The 23830-nt window shown below is 36.5% G+C and overlaps 1 protein-coding gene across 1 annotated transcript; it reads left to right on the top strand.

Moving 5' to 3' along the window:
• The first annotated feature begins 10466 nt into the window (after window positions 1-10466).
• LOC128639827 (uncharacterized) lies at window positions 10467-12139 on the top strand. Its single transcript, XM_053692027.1, has 3 exons — window positions 10467-10505; window positions 11003-11056; window positions 11487-12139. Exons 2-3 carry the CDS (start codon window positions 11023-11025, stop codon window positions 11915-11917), a joined length of 465 nt encoding a protein of 154 aa, XP_053548002.1. The 5' UTR covers window positions 10467-10505; window positions 11003-11022; the 3' UTR covers window positions 11918-12139.
• Window positions 12140-23830: the final 11691 nt, after the last annotated feature.

Genomic DNA, 23830 nt, shown 5'->3' with positions numbered 1-23830 from the left:
GAGTGACTTTGAGGTTTTTGATAAGTATCGGCTCGATCGCGAACAGCTCATTGGCCTTTACGATCTTCTTAAACCTCATTTGGAGCCACGTATACAAATAAGGACTGCTGTTCCCCCCATGAGTAAGATGCTAAGCTGTCTATACGTCCTGGCCTCCGGGAGTTTTCAATCCGGAGAACTGTACATGCATGGCCTGGCTCAAGGTACATTCTCTGGGGTGTTTGATAACTTTCTGAACGCCATGGTACGTATCAGTAAGCAATACATAGGATTCCCACAGAATGATGGTGATTGGAGGCGCCTGAAGCGGGAATTCTTTGATATTGCTCAATTGCCCAATGTCTTGGGAGCCATTGATTGTACCCACATTGCGCTGCGTGCTCCAATTGATGACTTGCCCTTCAGAAATCGCAAACATTTTCATAGCCTCAACGTGCAGTATGTTTGTGACGCACGGATGAGGATTATGCATGTGTATGCGAATTTTGGAGGTGCTTGTCATGATGCCCGCATCCTCTCTCTGTCGTCCCTGTGGAGACAGTTTGAGGAAAGACAAATGCCCCCTGGTTATCTCGTTGGTGAGTATTAGTGCACAACATGGTTAATTATTTTGACAATTGCCCCTGTATTTTTTAACTGTTAGCGTCATGTTCAGCTATAGGATTAAATTTAACCATTTGTTATTTACCGACGCTAATGTCTATTTTTATTGAAATGCAGATATGTAGCATGTCTTACCTTAAGTGTTCATATAGAGAATGCAATGTAAACATGTAGTTAGCATTTTACACAAGGTTTGGTTTAGGAGAAATACGCATATGTAGCATGTCTTAGATGAAATGGCAAGATATTATCTCATGCAATTTAACCCTGTCATTGTCTTTTTCTGCTAATGTCTAGTTTTATTGAAATGCAGATATGTAGCATGTCTTACCTTAAGTGTTCATATAGAGAATGCAATGTAAACATGTAGTTAGCATTTTACACAAGGTTTGGTTTAGGAGAAATACGCATATGTAGCATGTCTTAGATGAAATGGCAAGATATTATCTCATGCAATTTAACCCTGTCATTGTCTTTTTCTGCTAATGTCTAGTTTTATTGAAATGCAGATATGTAGCATGTCTTACCTTAAGTGTTCATATAGAGAATGCAATGTAAACATGTAGTTAGCATTTTACACAAGGTTTGTTTTAGGAGAAATACGCATATGTAGCATGTCTTAGATGAAATAGCAAGATATTATCTCATGCAATTTAACCCTGTCATTGTCTATTTCTGCTAATGTCTAGTTTTATTGAAATGCAGATATGTAGCATGTCTTACCTTAAGTGTTCATATAGAGAATGCAATGTAAACATGTAGTTAGCATTTTACACAAGGTTTGGTTTAGGAGAAATACGCATATGTAGCATGTCTTAGATGAAATGGCAAGATATTATCTCATGCAATTTAACCCTGTCATTGTCTTTTTCTGCTAATGTCTAGTTTTATTGAAATGCAGATATGTAGCATGTCTTACCTTAAGTGTTCATATAGAGAATGCAATGTAAACATGTAGTTAGCATTTTACACAAGGTTTGTTTTAGGAGAAATACGCATATGTAGCATGTCTTAGATGAAATAGCAAGATATTATCTCATGCAATTTAACCCTGTCATTGTCTATTTCTGCTAATGTCTAGTTTTATTGAAATGCAGATATGTAGCATGTCTTACCTTAAGTGTTCATATAGAGAATGCAATGTAAACATGTAGTTAGCATTTTACACAAGGTTTGTTTTAGGAGAAATACGCATATGTAGCATGGCTTAGATGAAATAGCAAGATATTATCTCATGCAATTTAACCCTGTCATTGTCTATTTCTGCTAATGTCTAGTTTTATTGAAATGCAGATATGTAGCATGTCTTACCTTAAGTGTTCATATAGAGAATGCAATGTAAACATGTAGTTAGCATTTTACACAAGGTTTGGTTTAGGAGAAATATGCATATGTAGCATGGCTTAGATGAAATGGCTAGATACAGATTTATATATAATTTTTTTTAATTTCTTTATGTTTCTGACAACTTTTAATATGGATTATGGTTTTTAAAAAATATATTTATACAACAATATACTAGTTTAAGTATTCTGTTTGAATTATGTTCTGTTCTAAATTTATAGGTGATTCTGGGTACATGAGCCGGCCTTGGCTCATTACCCCCTTGCGTAGCCCAACTGATGTGTCTGAGGAGCGCTACAATAGGGCTCATAAGAGAACCAGGGCGGTGGTTGAAAGGATGTTCGGGCTCCTGAAGATGAGATTCAGGTGCCTGGACCGTTCTGGAGGAGCACTCCAGTACAACCCAAAGAAGGTGGCTAAGATCGTTGTAGCCTGTAGCGTCCTGCATAATATTGCACAGCGGTCTGGGATGCTGCAGGCCGTCCCGGTGGACAGAGACCTCCTCAGAGATGAGGAGGATGATCCTGTTCTAGAGGGGGAATTCCAGGACGAGGGACTTGATGTCAGAGCAGACGTCATCAACCGCCACTTTAGACGGTAAATAATAGAAGTTACACTGGAGTATTTTCAATAGATGTGAACTCTAGGGAAATGACAAGTAGAGAATTGTGCAAACATGTTAGTATTGATCAAATGTTAGAATAATATTTATTTCTCATAATATAGGTGATGCTCTGGGCATTGGGTCCTATAGCGAGTCTTTGCCACCTGGTTTTTATAGAGGACATCAGATGGTAAGTAGAAATGTATGGACTGTTGCTGGCATGATTTGTACACAAATACATAATATGGCATACATTTTTAAAAATATAACTTTGTTTACACATTACTTATGTACATAATCAGAAAGGGATACTCTAGAATGACTATGGTTCAATGTCACACAGAGGTTTGTTCTGCTCAATATGACTCATCTTCACACTTGATAGAAAATAACACAGGTTCATACACAGGCTTAGTAAGCTAGTGATAGATATTTATTATGAAATGGGGGGTGGGAGAGGGGTACAGAACTGATTCACACACTTGTATGAAATCTTTATATATAATTTCTTACATTAGGGAGATGACTTAATATAAAGACTGAAAGGGAACAATTTGAAGCCTGACAGTGAAGATTTCCAAGACTGACAGTGGGGAAAAAGCCAAGATTGAAATTGAAGTATACCAATGGGATCATGTCTGGCATATTTAAATTCTGCTGACCTTGAAAACCATACAAAGACATGTTCACATGGTAAGTGCAAACTATTTGATAGAATAAGGCTGTGGAGACATCCTATTGGAGACACTTAGATGATTTTCTATTTTGTAGATGGTATTTCCCAGTCCTCTATTTAATGAACTGATGAATAAGACACCTATTGAAGATCAACTGTTTACCCCTGAATTGACATTCAAAGACCATGCATTGTCCAGGTTGGTGTACCAATGCATGCTAGTGAAGACTGTAGAATATTAGTAGCTTACATACATTAGTCATATTTAGTTCTTAATTAGATATTTAGGGATCACAATCAGACACTTAGATGATTTTCCTTTTTAGATGGTATTTCCCAGTCCTCTATTTAATGAACTGATGAATAAGACACCTATTGAAGATCAACTGTTTACCCCTGAATTGACATTCAAAGACCATGCATTGTCCAGGTTGGTGTACCAATGCATGCTAGTGAAGACTGTAGAATATTAGTAGCTTACATACATTAGTCATATTTAGTTCTTAATTAGATATTTAGGGATCACAATCAGACACTTAGATGATTTTCCTTTTTAGATGGTATTTCCCAGTCCTCTATTTAATGAACTGATGAATAAGACACCTATTGAAGATCAACTGTTTACCCCTGAATTGACATTCAAAGACCATGCATTGTCCAGGTTGGTGTACCAATGCATGCTAGTGAAGACTGTAGAATATTAGTAGCTTACATACATTAGTCATATTTAGTTCTTAATTAGATATTTAGGGATCACAATCAGACACTTAGATGATTTTCCTTTTTAGATGGTATTTCCCAGTCCTCTATTTAATGAACTGATGAATAAGACACCTATTGAAGATCAACTGTTTACCCCTGAATTGACATTCAAAGACCATGCATTGTCCAGGTTGGTGTACCAATGCATGCTAGTGAAGACTGTAGAATATTAGTAGCTTACATACATTAGTCATATTTAGTTCTTAATTAGATATTTAGGGATCACAATCAGAAAAAGGAATACATATTATAGTTGATATAGAGGTATTTGAATGGACATGAAATATTACATTTATGTTCAGCATACATATATTGTTTACATGTGATATACATTATTATGTATAAATTTAATTTTTGAAATTTAAATATTATTTTTAATCAACAATATAATGGTGTATGTATTTCATTAATTTAAAATGAATGTAATGATTATGTGTAAAAAATGTTGATCAAAGTTAGAGCATAGACACCATATGATTTTAAATGTATTTTATGAATATTTTACAACGTGTGTATTAACTTTGTTCCATTTTTATTATTTGTCATTTCAGATTGGCATCTGATGACTTCATGGAATATTTAATTATTTTCTATTAAATATATATTTTTTTTTTTTAGCAGATTCTAATATATATCAATATAATCTGTAAATAAATAAAACTTGGACTCCCATGACTGATAGTTGGCTATTTGACAAGCACATGCATAAGAGAAAATAATGCATTAATAGTAGAAAATAAAATTCTTCAGAGAATATTAAAAGATATATTTTAACATTAATTGGGGAGTCATATTCTTCAATGCTTTTATATTGAAAAAGTATATATTAAAAATATTTAGGATATGTATTAATATTATGATTGTTTTAACATTTAATAAGGTGAAGTGGTTCAATTACATGAAAGTGACAGTGTTGTTGAATGTAAAAAGAATTGTATAAGATCATGTATCTTCCTTAGGTATCTCAAAACATTATTAGAAAATATTTTACAATTATTACATTTATAAATGGTAGGTCATTTAACTTTATAATTTTTAATAATTAGTTATTGGATGCCAGGTTAATCTATGTAATTTTCTAGTGGAGTCATTTAACTATACTTAGTAATATTATGTATTTATTACAATCTTACCTCTTGGGTTAGACATCAAATATCTATATAGAATGTAATTTCCCCTTTAGTTTATTTTGTCAATGTTAAATCAAAATACAATATGTTTGGGTCCTTAAAGGGGTCATTCAAAATGTATATTTTGTATACATTGTTACAAATATCATACAAGAATTTAAACATATTTAGAATGTACTATAGAATTACATTCAGTCTTTAAATATACTTGTTAAAATAAAAATAAATGCACATATCTTAGTCAATGATATAAGGCATCTATATGCAAACAACAATCAGCATCAAAATAGCCTATGTAGAGATGTATTTAATCCACGAATATATATAATTACAATATAATAATTGAATAACAAAACATATAAAGTTGGTCAAATATAAGATTATGATACAAAATGCATACATAACATATAGCTTAATGTCCCTCTACGCTGAAGGCTAAAAAAGACCTCATTTAATAAATATATTTCAGTCAGTGTGTAAAACAATCTAGAAGTTAATCTAAATTTGCTTTACTCATATGTTAGACTCATTTAGCAAAAGGAAGGTGCCTAGGTTTATGATATATTAAGCATTATTGTGAAATGTTTATTTAAAGGGACATGAACTCAAAATATACTTAAAGGTAGCCATTTAAAAAAACAAAGATTTATACATTCTGAATGAGTATTCTATTTTAATCAAGTTTAAAACTTGTCTCATATTATGAATGCTCATTGTGATGTTGCTATCATTACTTTAGAAATAAGGCAGTAAATAGCTAATTTATTTGCTTCAGTACTCTGGACAGAACTTGATTGTTTGGAATAATTGATGCAACAATCGTCAAGGACAACCCAGGTTTTTATTAAACAATTGTCCGTAATATAAAATATCATTATTGTTTTTCAAAGAAACATAACAAGATAACTTAACATTTGATAATCGTATTAAATAATAAAGTTGATTAACATTTCATGCTCAATCACCAATGGTAAATTTTTTTGGACAGTGTCCCTTTAAGAGCTTGAAATAGTGTATTTACTTCTCTTCCTATCTTTACATACTTTGCTTGAAAAGCATATCGAGATAGGCTCAGTAGATGAAGATTGGTGGATGCACAGAGATGCCTTATGTGATTGGCTCAACCATGTGCATTTAAATTTCTTATGTTGAGGATATATAAATACTAAGAGAAAATGATTTACATTTTAAAGTCTAAACAATCTTCTATCTCTACAGATCATTTGATACAATTGTTTGTAATGTCTCTTTAAAACTAAAGACGCCATTGCACAATAACATATATGAGCACTTCAGAGAAATACAAGCTCGAGGTTTATTTGCGAATAACAAAGCTGTAGTTTAACATTTATAAACAGATTATCAAAGTTACTGACATTCTTCCCGGAATTTTAACATTAATAAATATTGCGTGGGAAACGCATCTTCAAACACCAGATTAGCATATTTAAACATTAGTGTAATGTCACGCAATAGCACACAATCAATGTGCATTATAAATACATTTAATAGAGCAATGTCAATACTTCACAATAAATTTATTTAAAGAACAATAAAGACATACAATATTAAATGTGTATTTGTATTAAAGAAACAGACCGTTATTAAACCGAGAAATTTCTACAACATTAATAATGTGACAGGATTAGATTTTAAAGAGTATTTAATCATTAATATTTCACGGATCACGGATATTAAATCTGCGTCACACATATCCGCATGACAGGCCCATGAGTTACAAATAAGTCTACATGAAAAATGAAGTTACAGCACCACCAAGCGGTATGTGTAAGGAAGTTACTAAGATATGAAACATTAAGGAACGGCCAATCAGAGTTCATCACACAAACACAACTTGAGTCAGGATGGTCTCACAGACATTATAACAATATTTCAAACTTTTATCCAATCAGATGTACAGATAAATTGTCCCATGGTGCATCTCATGTTTACTTCACCATATAAAAGTCCATTACACGTTGCCATCTTTGTCAGTTCTCTAATGCCTGCAGGCAATATATATTATTATTATACAACCCAGCAGGCATGTCAGTTCCCAGGTTCACCAAGGAGGAGAGCGCTGCACTGGTCCACGCCGTCAAGGACTTTTATCCCCAGCTGTTTGGGAACAAGAGGAGCTCGACAGATGCGCCTGTTAAGAAGGCCCTCTGGGAGTCTATCACCAATGCGGTTAGATTGGTGTGTGACGTCCAGAGGACCCAGGATCAGATCATGAGGAGATTCGGAGATATGAGGTTGCGTTTATCGAAAAAAGTCAACCTCATAAGGGACTGGGTACAAGCCCGTAAAAGAGGGGGCCAAAGAAAGGCCCCGCGGAAACTGTACCTACTCCCTTATGAGGTGACTTTATGCGAGCTCCTCAATCTCCGGGTCCCCAAAAGATTTAGATCCTCGCCATCCTCGGCCTCCTCTTCTTCCCTCCCAGCTGCGGGATCTGAAAGTCCTGACGCGGGGGACAGGGCAGATGCTTCTCCGTCCGGTGGCCTGGGAGGACCCGATAGAGAATCTGAACCAGGTAATTATCCAACTTCATATAATATTTATAATGTTAAAAATCCAAAAATTGTATTTAGTCAGATACTAAACCTATACAGATCTCACAACATACACTACATATGATGTTTAGATATCTGATTTTACATTAGTGATACATGAAATTGGAATGATGTTTCTTGCGCTCTACAGAATATGCGTCACAGAGCGGAAATGTAATTTCGCATCCACGTTAACATGGGTTTGCGGAAAGTGGCATTGCTTTATACATGTTGGTCAAATGACGGATGCGTAATTCCGCTTGGAATCATTGCGCAATGATCGCGAAAATGGCATTTCTCATCCACGTTAACATGGGTTTGCGGAAAGTGGCATTGCTTTATACATGTTGGTCAAATGCCGGATGCGTAATTCCGCTTGGAATCATTGCGCAATGATCGCGAAAATGGCATTTCTCATCCACGTTAACATGGGTTTGCGGAAAGTGGCATTGCTTTATACATGTTGGTCAAATGACGGATGCGTAATTCCGCTTGGAATCATTGCGCAATGATCGCGAAAATGGCATTTCTCATCCACGTTAACATGGGTTTGCGGAAAGTGGCATTGCTTTATACATGTTGGTCAAATGACGGATGCGTAATTCCGCTTGGAATCATTGCGCAATGATCGCGAAAATGGCATTTCTCATCCACGTTAACATGGGTTTGCGGAAAGTGGCATTGCTTTATACATGTTGGTCAAATGACGGATGCGTAATTCCGCTTGGAATCATTGCGCAATGATCGCGAAAATGGCATTTCTCATCCACGTTAACATGGGTTTGCGGAAAGTGGCATTGCTTTATACATGTTGGTCAAATGACGGATGCGTAATTCCGCTTGGAATCATTGCGCAATGATCGCGAAAATGGCATTTCTCATCCACGTTAACATGGGTTTGCGGAAAGTGGCATTGCTTTATACATGTTGGTCAAATGACGGATGCGTAATTCCGCTTGGAATCATTGCGCAATGATCGCGAAAATGGCATTTCTCATCCACGTTAACATGGGTTTGCGGACAGTGGCATTGCTTTATACATGTTGGTCAAATGACGGATGCGTAATTCCGCTTGGAATCATTGCGCAATGATCGCGAAAATGGCATTTCTCATCCACGTTAACATGGGTTTGCGGAAAGTGGCATTGCTTTATACATGTTGTTAAAAATTAAATGGAAAATCTTAGATTAGTGAAGAATACAGTATTCTTATTTTAAATATTATATCTAATAAAAAACGAATAATACTAATAAATTATAACATATGGCCATCAATTGATGATTATGTAATAACAAGCATATATTCTTAAAGATACAGTAAACAACACAACTGATTGAAAATAAGAGTCCAGGATATATTTATCATTCATTTAATTGCGGAAACTATTAACTCATGGGACTACCAAAGGATTAATATTTTTCTATTGATTTGTTATTAATGTAAATATTTTAAACATGGCATGATTAGTATTAATGATATGCAATCCTCATTTAATATATTACAGATATGGATGTGGCTGCTGGATCCTCAAGCCAGGGCTTGTCACAGTATGGTATGTCTCATTTTAATTGACATTTGTCTTAGAAACATGGAATGAACATTACATACTAAATACACATTGTTCTATATTTATATGTAATGTCTATTTAATAGATGAAAATTATATAATTATTCGGATATACTTAAATAACATATTTGATTTTAATTGCATGCTCAATACCATTCATTACATCAACATATGGAGTAGATAATTCATTAACAAACAACAACATTGTGGAATCTATTTAATTTTAGATTAAAGGGATACTGAACTACAATTATTAATATTGTCTTTCACATACAGTATGCAATATTAATAAACATAAAATATAATACTATCATCATATGTGACATATTCTATTGCTAAATGTAGTTTAAAATAAAGAAAGTACGTTTATGTGCATCTAAATATTTGTTGACCAACCTGGGTTTATATTGATGATTGGTGGATACCTTCAACAAACAATATTTATTGAATCCAATATTCCTTATCTGCCTTTAAGATTAATATCGAACAACATTCGAATTATAATAGGAGTCAATGTTAAATCATTTTTTACAGTTTGAACATAGAAATCAATTATTTAAATTAATCATGTCAGTGTCCCTTTAAGACAAAATAGATTCATTCATCATTACATTATTTTTATTAAAAACTATTGATATATAAATCTAATTATCTGTTGGAGTTACTTTATATATATCTGCATACTCTAACAGCACCATGATTACATATTAGTAATAATAAAGTTTGTTATGTATTGTGATAAATATGTGTTGTGTCCTAAACAAGATTACTGTACATTGAAAAAATGGCTCGATGTGACACATGTTTGTTTAGATTTGTCAACAGATGCTCCTCAATATGTGGTTTGTGTGTATTCTTGTAACTTCTTAAGGACATATGACGGAATTATTCCGTCATAAAACAATTGAGCTAAGTGAAAGCTGTGTCCTTAAAGGGTTAAGAACATTGATCATTGGGTATATTTAGATATGCAATAGCAGCATCTGAGATGAATTTGATGTCTAATGTAGTCTGACATTAAACATATGTTGAATACAGATATGTTTACAGAATCCCCTTGATTCAATCAAGCATTTTCTGGTGTAATGACTGCTCTATTATTCACATTTTAAAGTTGATTAATGTTAAAATTCTAGACAGATGTGATTTAGTGATATCCAAAATGTGTTTAATAATATATATCTATATCATTCATAGAGAGAGTTGGTGTGGGGAGCCCACAGGAATCCAGCAGTGACATAGAGCCGCCTTTGCGGGCTCCTGGTAAGTCCATTGACTCATTTATATGTAATTGAAGGTGTATTGCTAATCAATATTATGATCATGATTCCGATGAAGCATAACATTATAAAAAATCATAGAATTTATCTTCTGATTATATATTTATTTTTTATATTGAGCGATTAATAATTTCTACTTTATTATTCTACACATTTGTTATTCATAAGATGTCTAACATATGTTTTTTTCATTTTTTAATTTTTTTAACAACAGTCATCAAGTGATACACACATGAGAAATCTTAAATGTTCTATGTACTATGCTTTTATGAATTTAACATTAAGACAAACAATACATTAAGATTCTGATTTATTGACAATAACAAATCTATTGTCATTTGTATGCTCCATCAAAATGATGTAAATCATAACTTTGTGTGTGTATATCTTTAATGCAACATTGATGTGCGTATTTGAGCAACAGTAACATATGTTATAATATCTGATCTTAAGGTGTACACAACATGTTATGTTTTACAGAGATTGATGTCACATGTGGGATGGAGGAGGAAGAGGCTGCCTTGGAGTCTGATGGTATGTGAAATATATCTATCATGTTTCCAACATGTTTCTTTTTTTGAAATCATTTTATTGAAGACATTCAAAGTCTACAGCTTTTTCCCTTTAAAAAGGAATATTATTTGTCTGTTCAAATACACTACTGCCCCCTTTCTATATCAGGCAGCATGAAAATCTGCTTGTATATATTTTTGTAAGAATATATAATTCATGCCATCATTATGTCACATGCATATTCCATGCCAAAACACAATAATAAGTTTCACATTGTACAGACAGTCATTGAGATTCATCTGAGTGCCTATATAGATACCATATCCTCATTTCAGAATAGTTTACAGATTCAAACACACTTCGAGGTATATTGAAAACATAATCAATTTTAAATGCGTTGATTTGATGTCAGGATGTATGAGATGTTAATATATTTATTTTACATTTTCAGATGGATCCACCACTTCTGGTCATCTGGATTCCGCCCCTGCCCAGTCACAGACCCCTCCCCGTGCACACACCCCTGACCATGGCCACACCTCTGCACACACCCAGAGCCCTTCCCATCACCAAACCCATGACCATGCCCCGACCACTGCCAGCCCTTCCCATCTTTCATATCCTGTCCCTCCCAAAAAACGCCCATACACCCCCCTTCGCCGCTCTCCCCGTATTCTGGCCCGTACAGCTGCCCAGACCCAAACTCCCCACTCCCCAGCTGTACGGCCTACCCTGGAGCAGCAGCTCACCACTCCCCAAGCCATTCCCATCCCTCCCCGAGCCAATCCCATCCCTTCCCCCTGTTTAAACCTTCATTGTCCTGGGTGTCAGATTGTCCTTCCCAGGCACAGCTGTAAGTATCATTCTAAATACACTTTATAAGATACTTAAAGGTACAGTGAAGTTAAATTGGTTAAATTGTGATTCAAATCCAGCATGCAATGTTAAGCCAATGTATCATAGAATACTCTTATGAATTATTCGTCATTCTCTTGATATATTTATTGAAAACAACTTATTCCTATAATTAGTTTAAACAATAAAATAAATGTGGCCATCATTTCTTTATTGTTGGATGAATGTATCCATCAACCAGCATGCACAAACAAGGTTCATCAACAAATATTGGCTTCCATAAAAACCAACATTCTTGCATTCAAAATATAGCTTGACAATTAAAACATATAATGAATATGTGTAATTTCTAAAGATTTGTCATGTCATGCTCTATCTGAATCAGTCCATTAAATATTTAGGTTCAGTGTCCCTTTAATTGGATATCACTACATATACCAAACACCACTACTTGGATCCAAAATTTTATGTCCAAATGTGGATACATTATCTCTTGTCTAACCCAGTGGGAATGTAATTTCTTCTGGTTGCTATGTTTACACAGCTTGTCCTCAATGCCAAAATGTTTAAGGATAGGTGTGCCTACCACAGTCTAAATTGAATTTTTAAATTGCTGATGTAAGTACAATGTAAATCCTTTAACAAGATTTGATACACTCAAGCTGTATAAGTGGATCATCTAAAACCAATTAAAGGGTTCAACATGTTTGAGTAACATGAGCCTTTAATGATTTCTGTCTGTCTGAATAACCTAATTCATGTGTAAAGAATATATGAAAAATAATTGATGTAAATAATTATTTGTCTTTATGATGACAATGTATGTATTAAAATCTTTTATTCTGTTGTGTAATTATCCTTAATATTAATTTTTATTTTATTTTAGGCTGTGACTCAGCATGGCTCATGCTAGAAGGGATAGCAAGAGTAGAGCAGGCCGTGTTGAGGAACGCAGCTGTCCTGAGAGGGATGAACGACACCATGCAGGCCCAGCTCCGGGTTCAGGACTTGACTCTGCGTGAAATTATGCAATTACGTTCAAGGCCTGAATCTGGAGCTGGACATGCACAGGACAATGAAGAGGATGACCAGTAAGTGGAGGATCTGGATATGCTCCATGGTGGCAGATAATAATCCTCCGTCCACATGTTGAATTTGTATTTATATTGTTGCCCTTTGGCCTTTTTATCAGTTTTTTGTTGTGCCTGTTGCACTCTTTTACCTTGTCATGTGTCTCCAATGAGGCTATGCTGGCCCTTGGCAACTCTCTTCATGGACTGTGATGCACTGTGTTACCTTGTCATGTGTCTCCAATGAGGCTATGCTGGCCCTTGGCAACTCTCTTCATGGACTGTGATGCACTGTGTTACCTTGTCATGTGTCTCCAATGAGGCTATGCTGGCCCTTGGCAACTCTCTTCATGGACTGTGATGCACTGTGTTACCTTGTCATGTGTCTCCAATGAGGCTATGCTGGCCCTTGGCAACTCTCTTCATGGACTGTGATGCACTGTGTTACCTTGCCATGTGTCTCCAATGGAGCTATGCTGGCCCTTGGCAACTCTCTTCATGGACTGTGATGCACTGTGTTACCTTGCCATGTGTCTCCAATGGGGCTATGCTGGCCCTTGGCAACTCTCTTCATGGACTGTGATGCACTGTGTTACCTTGTCATGTGTCTCCAATGGGGCTATGCTGGCCCTTGGCAACTCTCTTCATGGACTGTGATGCACTGTGTTACCTTGTCATGTGTCTCCAATGGGGCTATGCTGGCCCTTGGCAACTCTCTTCATGGACTGTGATGCACTGTGTTACCTTGTCATGTGTCTCCAATGAGGCTATGCTGGCCCTTGGCAACTCTCTTCATGGACTGTGATGCACTGTGTTACCTTGTCATGTGTCTCCAATGAGGCTATGCTGGCCCTTGGCAACTCTCTTCATGGACTGTGATGCACTGTGTTACCTTGCCATGTGTCTCCAATGGGGCTATGCTGGCCCTTGGCAACTCTCTTCATGGACTGTGATGCACTGTGTTACCTTGTCATATGGCTCATATATTCCTTATTTTTAAAAGATTATTTATAAACGTTGTGTATGTTTTCTTACATACTAATAAAATAAATTTTATTTCACAAATCTTTGTCCTCATTCTTCCTGTTATTTTTTGCAAGCTCTAGTTTATGTTGTTTATCCTTAAAGGGACCTAACAAATCTATTTGTTATAATGAAATCATATATGTAAGACAATAGTAAATGACTTTAAGATTAACATCTCCAATGTAATCTTATTATTTGTGTTTATATTATTTTCTCTTAGCTCTATCATTGCCTGATTATGATTAGCAGAGTAATTTCTTTATATATGTATATATATTTTTGTATTTGTGTATATATGTATATTTAAATGTTCATATCCATGTGTGTATTTATAAACTCTGCATGAATTGATGCACCTTTACAAAATGATCTGAGTATTGATACAATGATATAATCCCTGTAAAGTGTTCATTTTATTTAAATAGTATTGACTATGTGTATGCTCTTTTTAAAAACAAAATAATGTCCCTTTAAGTGATGTTGATCACTATTGTAAATGAATGTATTTCCATTTGTAAAGCGTTTTTGTCCTTTTTACAAGAACAAGGACATATAATTTTATTAATAAACAATCTTATTGTAATGTTGACAGCACCTGTATTTCATTTTCAAATCTATATTATTGTCAAAGTGTAACCAAATCAATCTCTGTGTGTAATACAAATAATGTAGATGATGAATATTAGTTAACTAATATGTTAACAAAATACATCTCCTCCCATATATGGCTATAGGTAGGCTGACCATAATTAAACTTGAATAAATGACACGTTTAATCAATACATGTATAACTATTGTTATTCAACAACAATCCAAACATATCTTAAAACATCAATGGCATATGTATTTCTCATGTGTATCTTTTAAATGTTAAAGATATACACCATAGCTATAGTTCAAGGGACAGTCAAGTCCGAAAAGATGATTCATGATTTGGTGACATTCCTAGATAGCAATCTACACACATACTAGTTCATAAAATATAAATACGTTTCTTAATGATATGCCAAGATGTCACTGAGTCCTTGTATTGTCTGCGGTTTTTCAGCGATCTCGGATGCGCCATTTTGCTTAAGACGTCACCTGCCAGGCTGTCCAATGATTCCTTGTATTGACTGACGTTCTTACGTGATCAGGAATATGCCTTTTATTGGATTGCGTTTTGACGCGATCAAGGATGCGCCTTTTTTTTTTTGGGCGTTCTTACGTGATCAATAATGTGCCTTTCATTGGATGGCGTTCTTACGTGATCAAGGAAGCGCCATGTTAAGACGGCACATGTAAAGTTAAAAAAACGTGTGATTGGATTGCGTAGTCCCGCAATATTTGTGCACGTTAAAAACGTTTGTGACTGCATGCAATTTTAAAAAGCTTGCGAATATGTATTATTTGCATCATGTTACATTGTTGACCCGTAGCTGATAAAGACCAACACATTCTCTTTTGCTGGATGTCTGGTTGAATCAACGAACGAAAGCAAAATGTTTTCATGCATAGGATATTTCTAGGCAAGTGCAAATCTCTACAGTCCATGTTTAATATGTTTGTCAACAATGTTCCTTTTTCTTAAAAATTAATGTTGTGTTTAATGTTGAACATATCTAATTAATAAATATGCGCTATTGTGTTTGAATAAAGTAATCAATATGCATTTATCATATGCTAAATATATGATGCCGACTTCTTCTAAATGTAATTTCGTTGTATATTTTATGAAAGGTTCATTAGACACTCACATTATAAATAAAAATATTTGATTTTGTCTATAGTTAGATAGTCCATTGTTTAACCAATAGGTTTATTTTGTCTTGTGTTGTAAGAAAATGTAAGTTATTTTCTTACTCCTCGCAAAGCCAATGAGTTTCATGTGAGTACCATCTCCAGCTTTGTCCAGTTTGTGTAAAGGTTCTTTTCATATGTTAATGATGGGGTATTGTGTTTTACGGTTGTAATGGTGGTTCATCTATATTTAAAATATAGCTAACCCTATTTTATTTGCAAGTGTTTGAAGCTTTTTAATATTGCTATCAGTATATGTTAATCTTGTTGTTTGTAGTAGTGTCTATTACATACAGTTATGTAAAAAATATAGGATACTGTCCCTTGAATGCAAATGTTGTTTTTTTGTATCATGTATGAGATCCACATAGTTTAATCTTCAAATATATTTTTGTTAGCATATTTCACCCCCCCACTCCTAAAAGGAATTTAAACCATATTCATTGTTAAAATAAAAATAGTTACAATAAAATATTAACACAATAATGTCTCTTAAAGAAAATAGACTTTATTTAACACGTCAATATAAATGTGATTTTCAAATTTTTTTTTGGAAAAAGTACATGTAGATATAGCAACAAGCTTAAAATGTGTTAGCATATGTAATGTTGTTAAAGGGACAGTTTCGAAAAAAATTTTTTTTACATTATTCGAAAAGTAAATTCTGTAATAACAAGGATATCAAATGTTTCTCAACAATTGAACATTTGTCTGGGTTTATTTAAATTTGCTATCTAAACCTATGAGGTTGGTGTGCTCATTTCTTAAATCTTGAAGAGTGCTTGTAATCATTATACAATTTGAGCACTAGAGGGCATTTGGATAGCATTTGTATATGTAAAACCTTGTGCTCATACAGCATATTATTGACCATGTATTGATCATTGATATCTAAAATGTTGTTATGTCAGAACAACAAATAAGTGGTCATTTTTCATAGTCATAGATACAAGGGTAAGCACATAAGTCACACATGTATTTCTCCATGTTTTGTTGTTTCAAACTTTATAATGCGTAATACAGTGTTTTCTTTGTAATCAATAATTTTCTGACTGTCCCTTTAAGCTGTGTTATTGGCATTCAAACAGTAATATGCCATCATGGATAATTGTTATGGTAATTTAGTTAGCGATTCGGGAAACAGTTTGGACATCACATCACAGAAACCAATCAATATCATGAACAAGGATAGGTATGTGATGATGTGGTTTTCACACACTTATAACCCACACTCTGCAAAGAATCTTCCTCCATGGACCCGGTCCCATAGAAGTCGATTATATACAGAGTGTGGTCCACAAGTGTATGAAAACCACATCATCACATACCTATCCATTACCCAAAAAAAATAATTTAAGATGGAAAAAAATACTTACTTCCTCTTCCTTCCCCTCTTCCCACGGGGCTGAGGCTCTGGGAGAGGCAACTGCCGACTCCGAAGAGTCCTCCTTGGAGCTGTTGTGGGAGGAGTGGAAGGAAGAGTACTGGGACGACCAAGGTGAGGAGTAGATGGCTGAGGAGGAGGAGGAGAAGATGGATGAGGAGGAGAAGATGGCTGAGGAGGAGGAGGAGTAGATGGCTGAGGAGGAGGAGGAGTAGATGGCTGAGGAGGAGGATGATGAGATGGGCCGGCAGGAGGAGATGGCCCAGCAGCAAGAGGCCCAGCAACAAGAGGCCCAGCAACAGGAGGTAGACCAGCATGCGCCTCCCGGAAAAATGTGAACATTTCCTGATGAAGATTGAACATTCTTGTTTGTCCTTCTTGTATTGTATTCAGTATACTGATTATTTCAGTTTGGCCTTGAATTATTTGATTCTGCCCATCAAGTATTCTGCGCCGTCCTTCTATGTTTTCTATCCGGGAGGTACGCATCTGGTCTATGTACTCCAGTAGAACCCGCACCTCCGCTATTTCTTCTTGTTGTGCCTGTTGAACCCGTGCACGGCGGGGTGCCCGTGCACGGCGGAGTGCGGGTCTTTGAGGGACCTCGGGTTCCGCGGGTTCAGCGGGATCCTCCTGTGCTTCCGGGGCCTCTTGATCATCTCCCGTGCGCTGTTCGTCACGGGGGGCCTCTTCCCTCCGAAGTGGGAATTCCTCACCACCACTCTCATCCCGGGGAGATGCAGGAGGCTGTGCTGCCTCGTCCCCAGACTCTGTATATTAAAAAAAAAAGAAAAAAAGAAATGTATATATTAGCATATTTGCAAATAAAGTTTTAAATGACTTAGCTTACGATACAATTACAAATGCAGAATCATTAATCCACTTTGAAATCTAACAAACAATCAATTCTATTTCCGCTTTTTCTAAACAGTGTTTGTGATATCTGGTCAATGTGAATGTTTTTGCGTTTGTTTTCAGTCTGTTTAAATGCACACCTAACCTATAGCCTAGATACTGATGTAACCGCTAAGTAATAGAATGCGTGTAAACAGCGTAATAGCATTAATCTGATCCTTAACACATGAAACCCAATGTTTTATCTTTCATGATTTATAAGCATACATTTAGTATAAACTTTCGAATGTACTTTTGTTATCTAATTAGCTTCATTCTCTGGATATTCTTTGATGAAAAGCATATCTAAATATGTTTATAAGATTCTGATTGTTAGCTGAATATAGCTGCCTCCTGTGATTGTTTCACCGTGTGCATGGCTATTTCTTCATTAAAATATATCTCAAGAATGATTCAAATTATGTAATATAAGTACATTTGAATGTTTTGTCAAATTGTATTCGCTACCTCAATCATGAAAGTAAATGTTTGCGTATAGTGTCCATTGAAATACATTCGTATGTGAAATTATTGTTCAATGAGCTTACCGTCAGATGAGAGTGGCAGGTTCCCGGTATCGATTCCTCCGATACCGACTACTTCCACCTCGGAGATGCTGGGCCGCAACATTTCCTCCCATCTGCAGTACTCCATTTCAAGGGCAGGGCCGCCACCGGTCCCTGCAGCATGTCGGGCCTCCAGGCTTAACTTTTTTTTAAGTTCAAGTTTACAGTCCCGGTACCGATGTTTGATGGAATCCATATCCCGGTTCCGGCCACCCACTGCATTGACTGCATTCCGAATCTCGTTCCAGAGCCTCCTCCTGTCAGTCGGGGTAGTCTTCTGGTGCTGCAGCATCCTATACCTGGCCATATAGGCCTCTACGAGGGCCTCCTTCTCCTCCATCGTAAACCTCGCCTCCCTAGTCGCCTTGGCCTTCCCCTGTGACGATGCCCTCTGTTTCCCGGACTGTGAAGCCCTACTCTGACCGCCACTGGGCCCAGCCACTTGGTCATCTTGAACCAAGTGGCTGGGTCCACCCACCGCTTCCACCCCCGCTTCCTGCCCCCCTTCCTGCCCCCCTTCCTGCCCTGTTCCTCTCCCCCTCCCTCTACTCCCCCCTCTACCTGTCCCCTGCCTGGCCTCCATCTCCTCCCTAAACTAAACCCCAAATAATAAAAAAAAAGTGAGTGTGATGAAATGAAAGGGGGTCAAAATAAAGAACTAAAAAGACAAAAAAGGTGCTTAAAGTGTGAGGGATGTAAAAAAAAAAGAGGGTAAGGAGTATTTAAATAAACGAAAAGAATAAGACTAAAAGGAGGATATGTAAACTAAATGTAACTAGGGGATGGGTATGGGATGGGTATGGGGTATGGGATAAGAGTAAATGGGATGAAAGGGAATGGGACTACAAGGAATGGGGTATGGAGTGTAGTATGAGGGGGTAGGGGGTATGGAGTGTATGTAGTGTTATTGATAAGTGTATGTATGTATTGAATGTGTTTGCGTGTAAATGTGTTAAGTGTACAGATAAATCACTCGCTCGCTAACTAACACTACTTCTAATTCTCAATAACAAACACTCCCACTAACGCTCACTAACTACCACTAACTGACGCTCACACTAACAACTATCACTAATAACTCCCACTAACTCACTCACGCTCCCACTAACAGACTCTCTCCCACTCCCGCTAACTCCCACTAACTCACTCACTCTCTCACGCTAACACTACCAACTGACTATCTCACGCTAACACTACCAACTGACTCTCTCACGCTAACACTACCAACTGACTATCTCACGCTAACACACTCTCAAAAATTCGCAAAATCTCTATTCTTAAATCTCCAAAGACCCACCAGCAACACAGTCAAAGAAGCCCTGCTTGTGTGGTGCTTATATACCCTGTGTAAATGTTTAATGATGTCCCAATTTCCATTGTAATTAGTGTTCAGGTGTGCTTTATTAGCAATTAATATTATTGCAATGTGTATTAGGTGTGTTAATTTGCGCATGCTCATTTTGAGTTGGTATTTGTGGAATGTGTAGAATGCGATGATGTCATAGTGGTCGTTTTCTCTAACATTGTCCAATAGTATTCTTTTTAAATGTGAATTTGCGATGGTGTGTTCTTCGTGAAGTGTTGTATATGTATGTTTTTCATAATATATAATGATATTGAATGCGATTTTTTTTTTAGTGTATGTATATATTTTTTATTCCTTGTTGTTATTGTGCGATTTTCCGCATCTTAAAGTATATGCGTATTCCCCGTATAAATAGTATTAAAACTTCCCCCGCTTGTGAATGTGTAATGCTTGTGTGCTTTGTTGATTGATTGATGTTGTGACATTTGCGGCGTGTTATTGTTGTGCATGATGTGGTATGCGTCATATGACCGAGCTGTGCGTATTCTCGCGAGATCGAGTGTTAGGTAAAAAAAGCTATTTTTTGCCTTTCCCATTGATCTCTATGGGAGACTGTCTAACGCGGGCAGGATTACGCGTGTGACATACACGCGTTAGGAGCATCGTTAGATGGTCTTATATTAACTCTAAATACCGGAGTCAAACAATGACGTGCGTTAGACATAAAACACGCGTGGCGTTAACAGCCCATCTACCGCCGAACTCTAAATCTAGCCGTTAGGATTTATATTTATTTTACAGGTTACTTTGTATTTATTTTAGCTAGTTAGAATAGTTATTAAATAGTTATTAACTATTTAATAACTACCTAGCTAAAAGAAATACAAAATTACCTGTAAAATAAATCCTAACTTAAGTTACAATTAAACCTAATACTACACTATCATTAAATTAACTAAATAAACTACCTACAAAGAACTACAATGAAATACAATTACATAAACTAACTAAAGTACAAAAAATAAAAAAAGCTAAGTTACAAAAAATAAAAAATTAAGTTACAAACATGTTAAAAATATTACAACAATTTTAAGCTACTTACACCTAATCTAAGCCCCCTAATAAAATAACAAACCCCCCCAAAATAAATAAAATCCCTACCCTATTCTAAATTACATAAATTTCAAAGCTCTTTTACCTTACCAGCCCTTAAAAGGGCCATTTGTGGGGGCATGCCCCAAAAAGTTCAGCTCTTTTGCCTGTAAAAGAAAAATACAACCCCCCCCAACATTAAAACCCACCACCCACATACCCCTAATCTAACCCAAACCCCCCTTACAAAAACCTAACACTAATCCCCTGAAGATCATCCTACCTTGAGTCGTCTTCACTCAGCCGAGCCACCGATGGAACTGAAGAGGACATCCGGAGCGGAAGAAGTTAATCCTCCAAGCGGCGCTGAAGAAATCTTCCATCCGATGAAGTCATCATCCAGGCGGCGCTGAAGAAGTCTTCGATCCGGCCGATGTCATCTTCAAAGAGGCGCTGAAGAGGTCTTCTATCCGGGCGAAGTCATCTTCCAAGCCGGGTCTTGAATCTTCCTTCCGCCGACGCGGAACCACCTTCTTCACCGACGGACTACGACGAATGACGGCTCCTTTAAGGGACGTCATCCAAGATGGCGTCCCCTCAATTCCGATTGGCTGATAGGATTCTATCAGCCAATCGGAATTAAGGTAGGAAAATCTGATTGGCTGATGGAATCAGCCAATCAGATTCAAGTTCAATCCGATTGGCTGATCCAATCAGCCAATCAGATTGAGCTCGCATTCTATTGGCTGATCGGAACAGCCAATAGAATGCGAGCTCAATCTGATTGGCTGATTCCATCAGCCAATCAGATTTTCCTACCTTAATTCCGATTGGCTGATAGAATCCTATCAGCCAATCGGAATTGAGGGGACGCCATCTTGGATGACGTCCCTTAAAGGAGCCGTCATTCATCGTAGTCCGTCGGTGAAGAAGGTGGTTCCGCGTCGGCGGAAGGAAGATTCAAGACCCGGCTTGGAAGATGACTTCGCCCGGATAGAAGACCTCTTCAGCGCCTCTTTGAAGATGACATCGGCCGGATCGAAGACTTCTTCAGCGCCGCCTGGATGATGACTTCATCGGATGGAAGATTTCTTCAGCGCCGCTTCGAGGATTAACTTCTTCCGCTCCGGATGTCCTCTTCAGTTCCATCGGTGGCTCGGCTGAGTGAAGACGACTCGAGGTAGGATGATCTTCAGGGGATTAGTGTTAGGTTTTTGTAAGGGGGGTTTGGGTTAGATTAGGGGTATGTGGGTGGTGGGTTTTAATGTTGGGGGGGGGGTTGTATTTTTCTTTTACAGGCAAAAGAGCTGAACTTTTTGGGGCATGCCCCCACAAATGGCCCTTTTAAGGGCTGGTAAGGTAAAAGAGCTTTGAAATTTATGTAATTTAGAATAGGGTAGGGATTTTTTTTTATTTTGGGGGGGTTTGTTATTTTATTAGGGGGCTTAGATTAGGTGTAAGTAGCTTAAAATTGTTGTAATATTTTTAACATGTTTGTAACTTAATTTTTTATTTTTTGTAACTTAGCTTTTTTTATTTTTTGTACTTTAGTTAGTTTATGTAATTGTATTTCATTGTAGTTCTTTGTAGGTAGTTTATTTAGTTAATTTAATGATAGTGTAGTATTAGGTTTAATTGTAACTTAGGTTAGGATTTATTTCACAGGTAATTTTATATTTCTTTTAGCTAGGTAGTTATTAAATAGTTAATAACTATTTAATAACTATTCTAACTAGCTAAAATAAATACAAAGTTACCTGTAAAATAAATATAAATCCTAAGATAGCTAGAATATAATTATTAATTATATTGTAGCTATCTTAGGGTTTATTTTACAGGTAAGTATTTATTTTTAAATAGGAATAATTTATTAAAGTATAGTGTACTGTTAGGTGTAATTGTAACTTAGGTTAGGATTTATTTCACAGGTACATTTCTCTTTATTTTAGCTAGGTAAGCTATTAAATAGTTAATAACTATTTAATAGTTATTGTACATGGTTAAAATAAATTGAAAGGTACCTGTAAAATAAAAATAAATCCTAAGATAGCTAGAATATAATTATTATTTATATTGTAGCTATATTAGGGTTTATTTTAAAGGTAAGTATTTAGTTTTAAATAGGATTCATTTAGTTAATAAGAGTTAATTTATTTAGATTTATTGAATTAATATTTAAGTTAGGGGGCGTTAGGGTTAGGTTTAGGGGTTAATCATTTTATTACAGTGGCGGCGGCGTAGTGGGGGGCAGGATAGGGGTTAATAAATTTATTATAGGTGGCGACGGTGTAGGGGGGGCAGGATAGGGGTTAATACATTTAATATAGGTTGCGGCGGGTTCAGGGAGCGGCGGGTTAGGGGTTAATATGTATAGAGTAGCTTGCGGTGGGCTCCGGGAGCGGCGGTTTAGGGGGTAATAACTTTATTTATTTGCGGCGGTGTAGGGGGGGTCAGATTAGTGGTGTTTAGACTCGGGGTACATGTTAGGGTGTTAGGTGTAGACAGCTCCCATAGAAATCAATGGGATGTCTGTCAGCAGCGAACTTGTACTTTCGCTATGGTCAGACTCCCATTGATTCCTATGGGATCCGCCACCTCCAGGCTGGCGCTTTGAAAACCAGGTACGCTGGGCCGTAAAAGTGCCGAGCGTACCTGCTAGTTTTTTGATAGCTAGCAAAAGTAGTGAGAATGTGCCGCACTTGTGTGCGGAACATCTGGAGTGACGTAAGAATCGATCTGTGTCGGACTGAGTCCGGCGGATCGAAGCTGACGTCACAAAATTCTACTTTTGCCGGTCTCGAGCCTTTGATAACTAAGGCGTAT

This window comes from Bombina bombina, chromosome 1, assembly GCF_027579735.1.
Source record: "Bombina bombina isolate aBomBom1 chromosome 1, aBomBom1.pri, whole genome shotgun sequence".
In the NCBI taxonomy this organism is placed as follows: Eukaryota; Metazoa; Chordata; class Amphibia; order Anura; family Bombinatoridae; genus Bombina; species Bombina bombina.
The sequence above is the reverse complement of the archived record's forward strand: the minus strand, read 5'-3'. Positions and strand labels throughout refer to the sequence as shown.

Bases quoted from the DNA above. Each gene is read 5' to 3' on its own strand.
- LOC128639827 (XM_053692027.1), top strand. From the start codon at position 11,023: ATGGAGGAGGAAGAGGCTGCCTTGGAGTCTGATG. The intron at 11,057-11,486 runs GTATGTGAAATA...TTACATTTTCAG, and splicing joins GGCTGCCTTGGAGTCTGATG to ATGGATCCACCACTTCTGGT.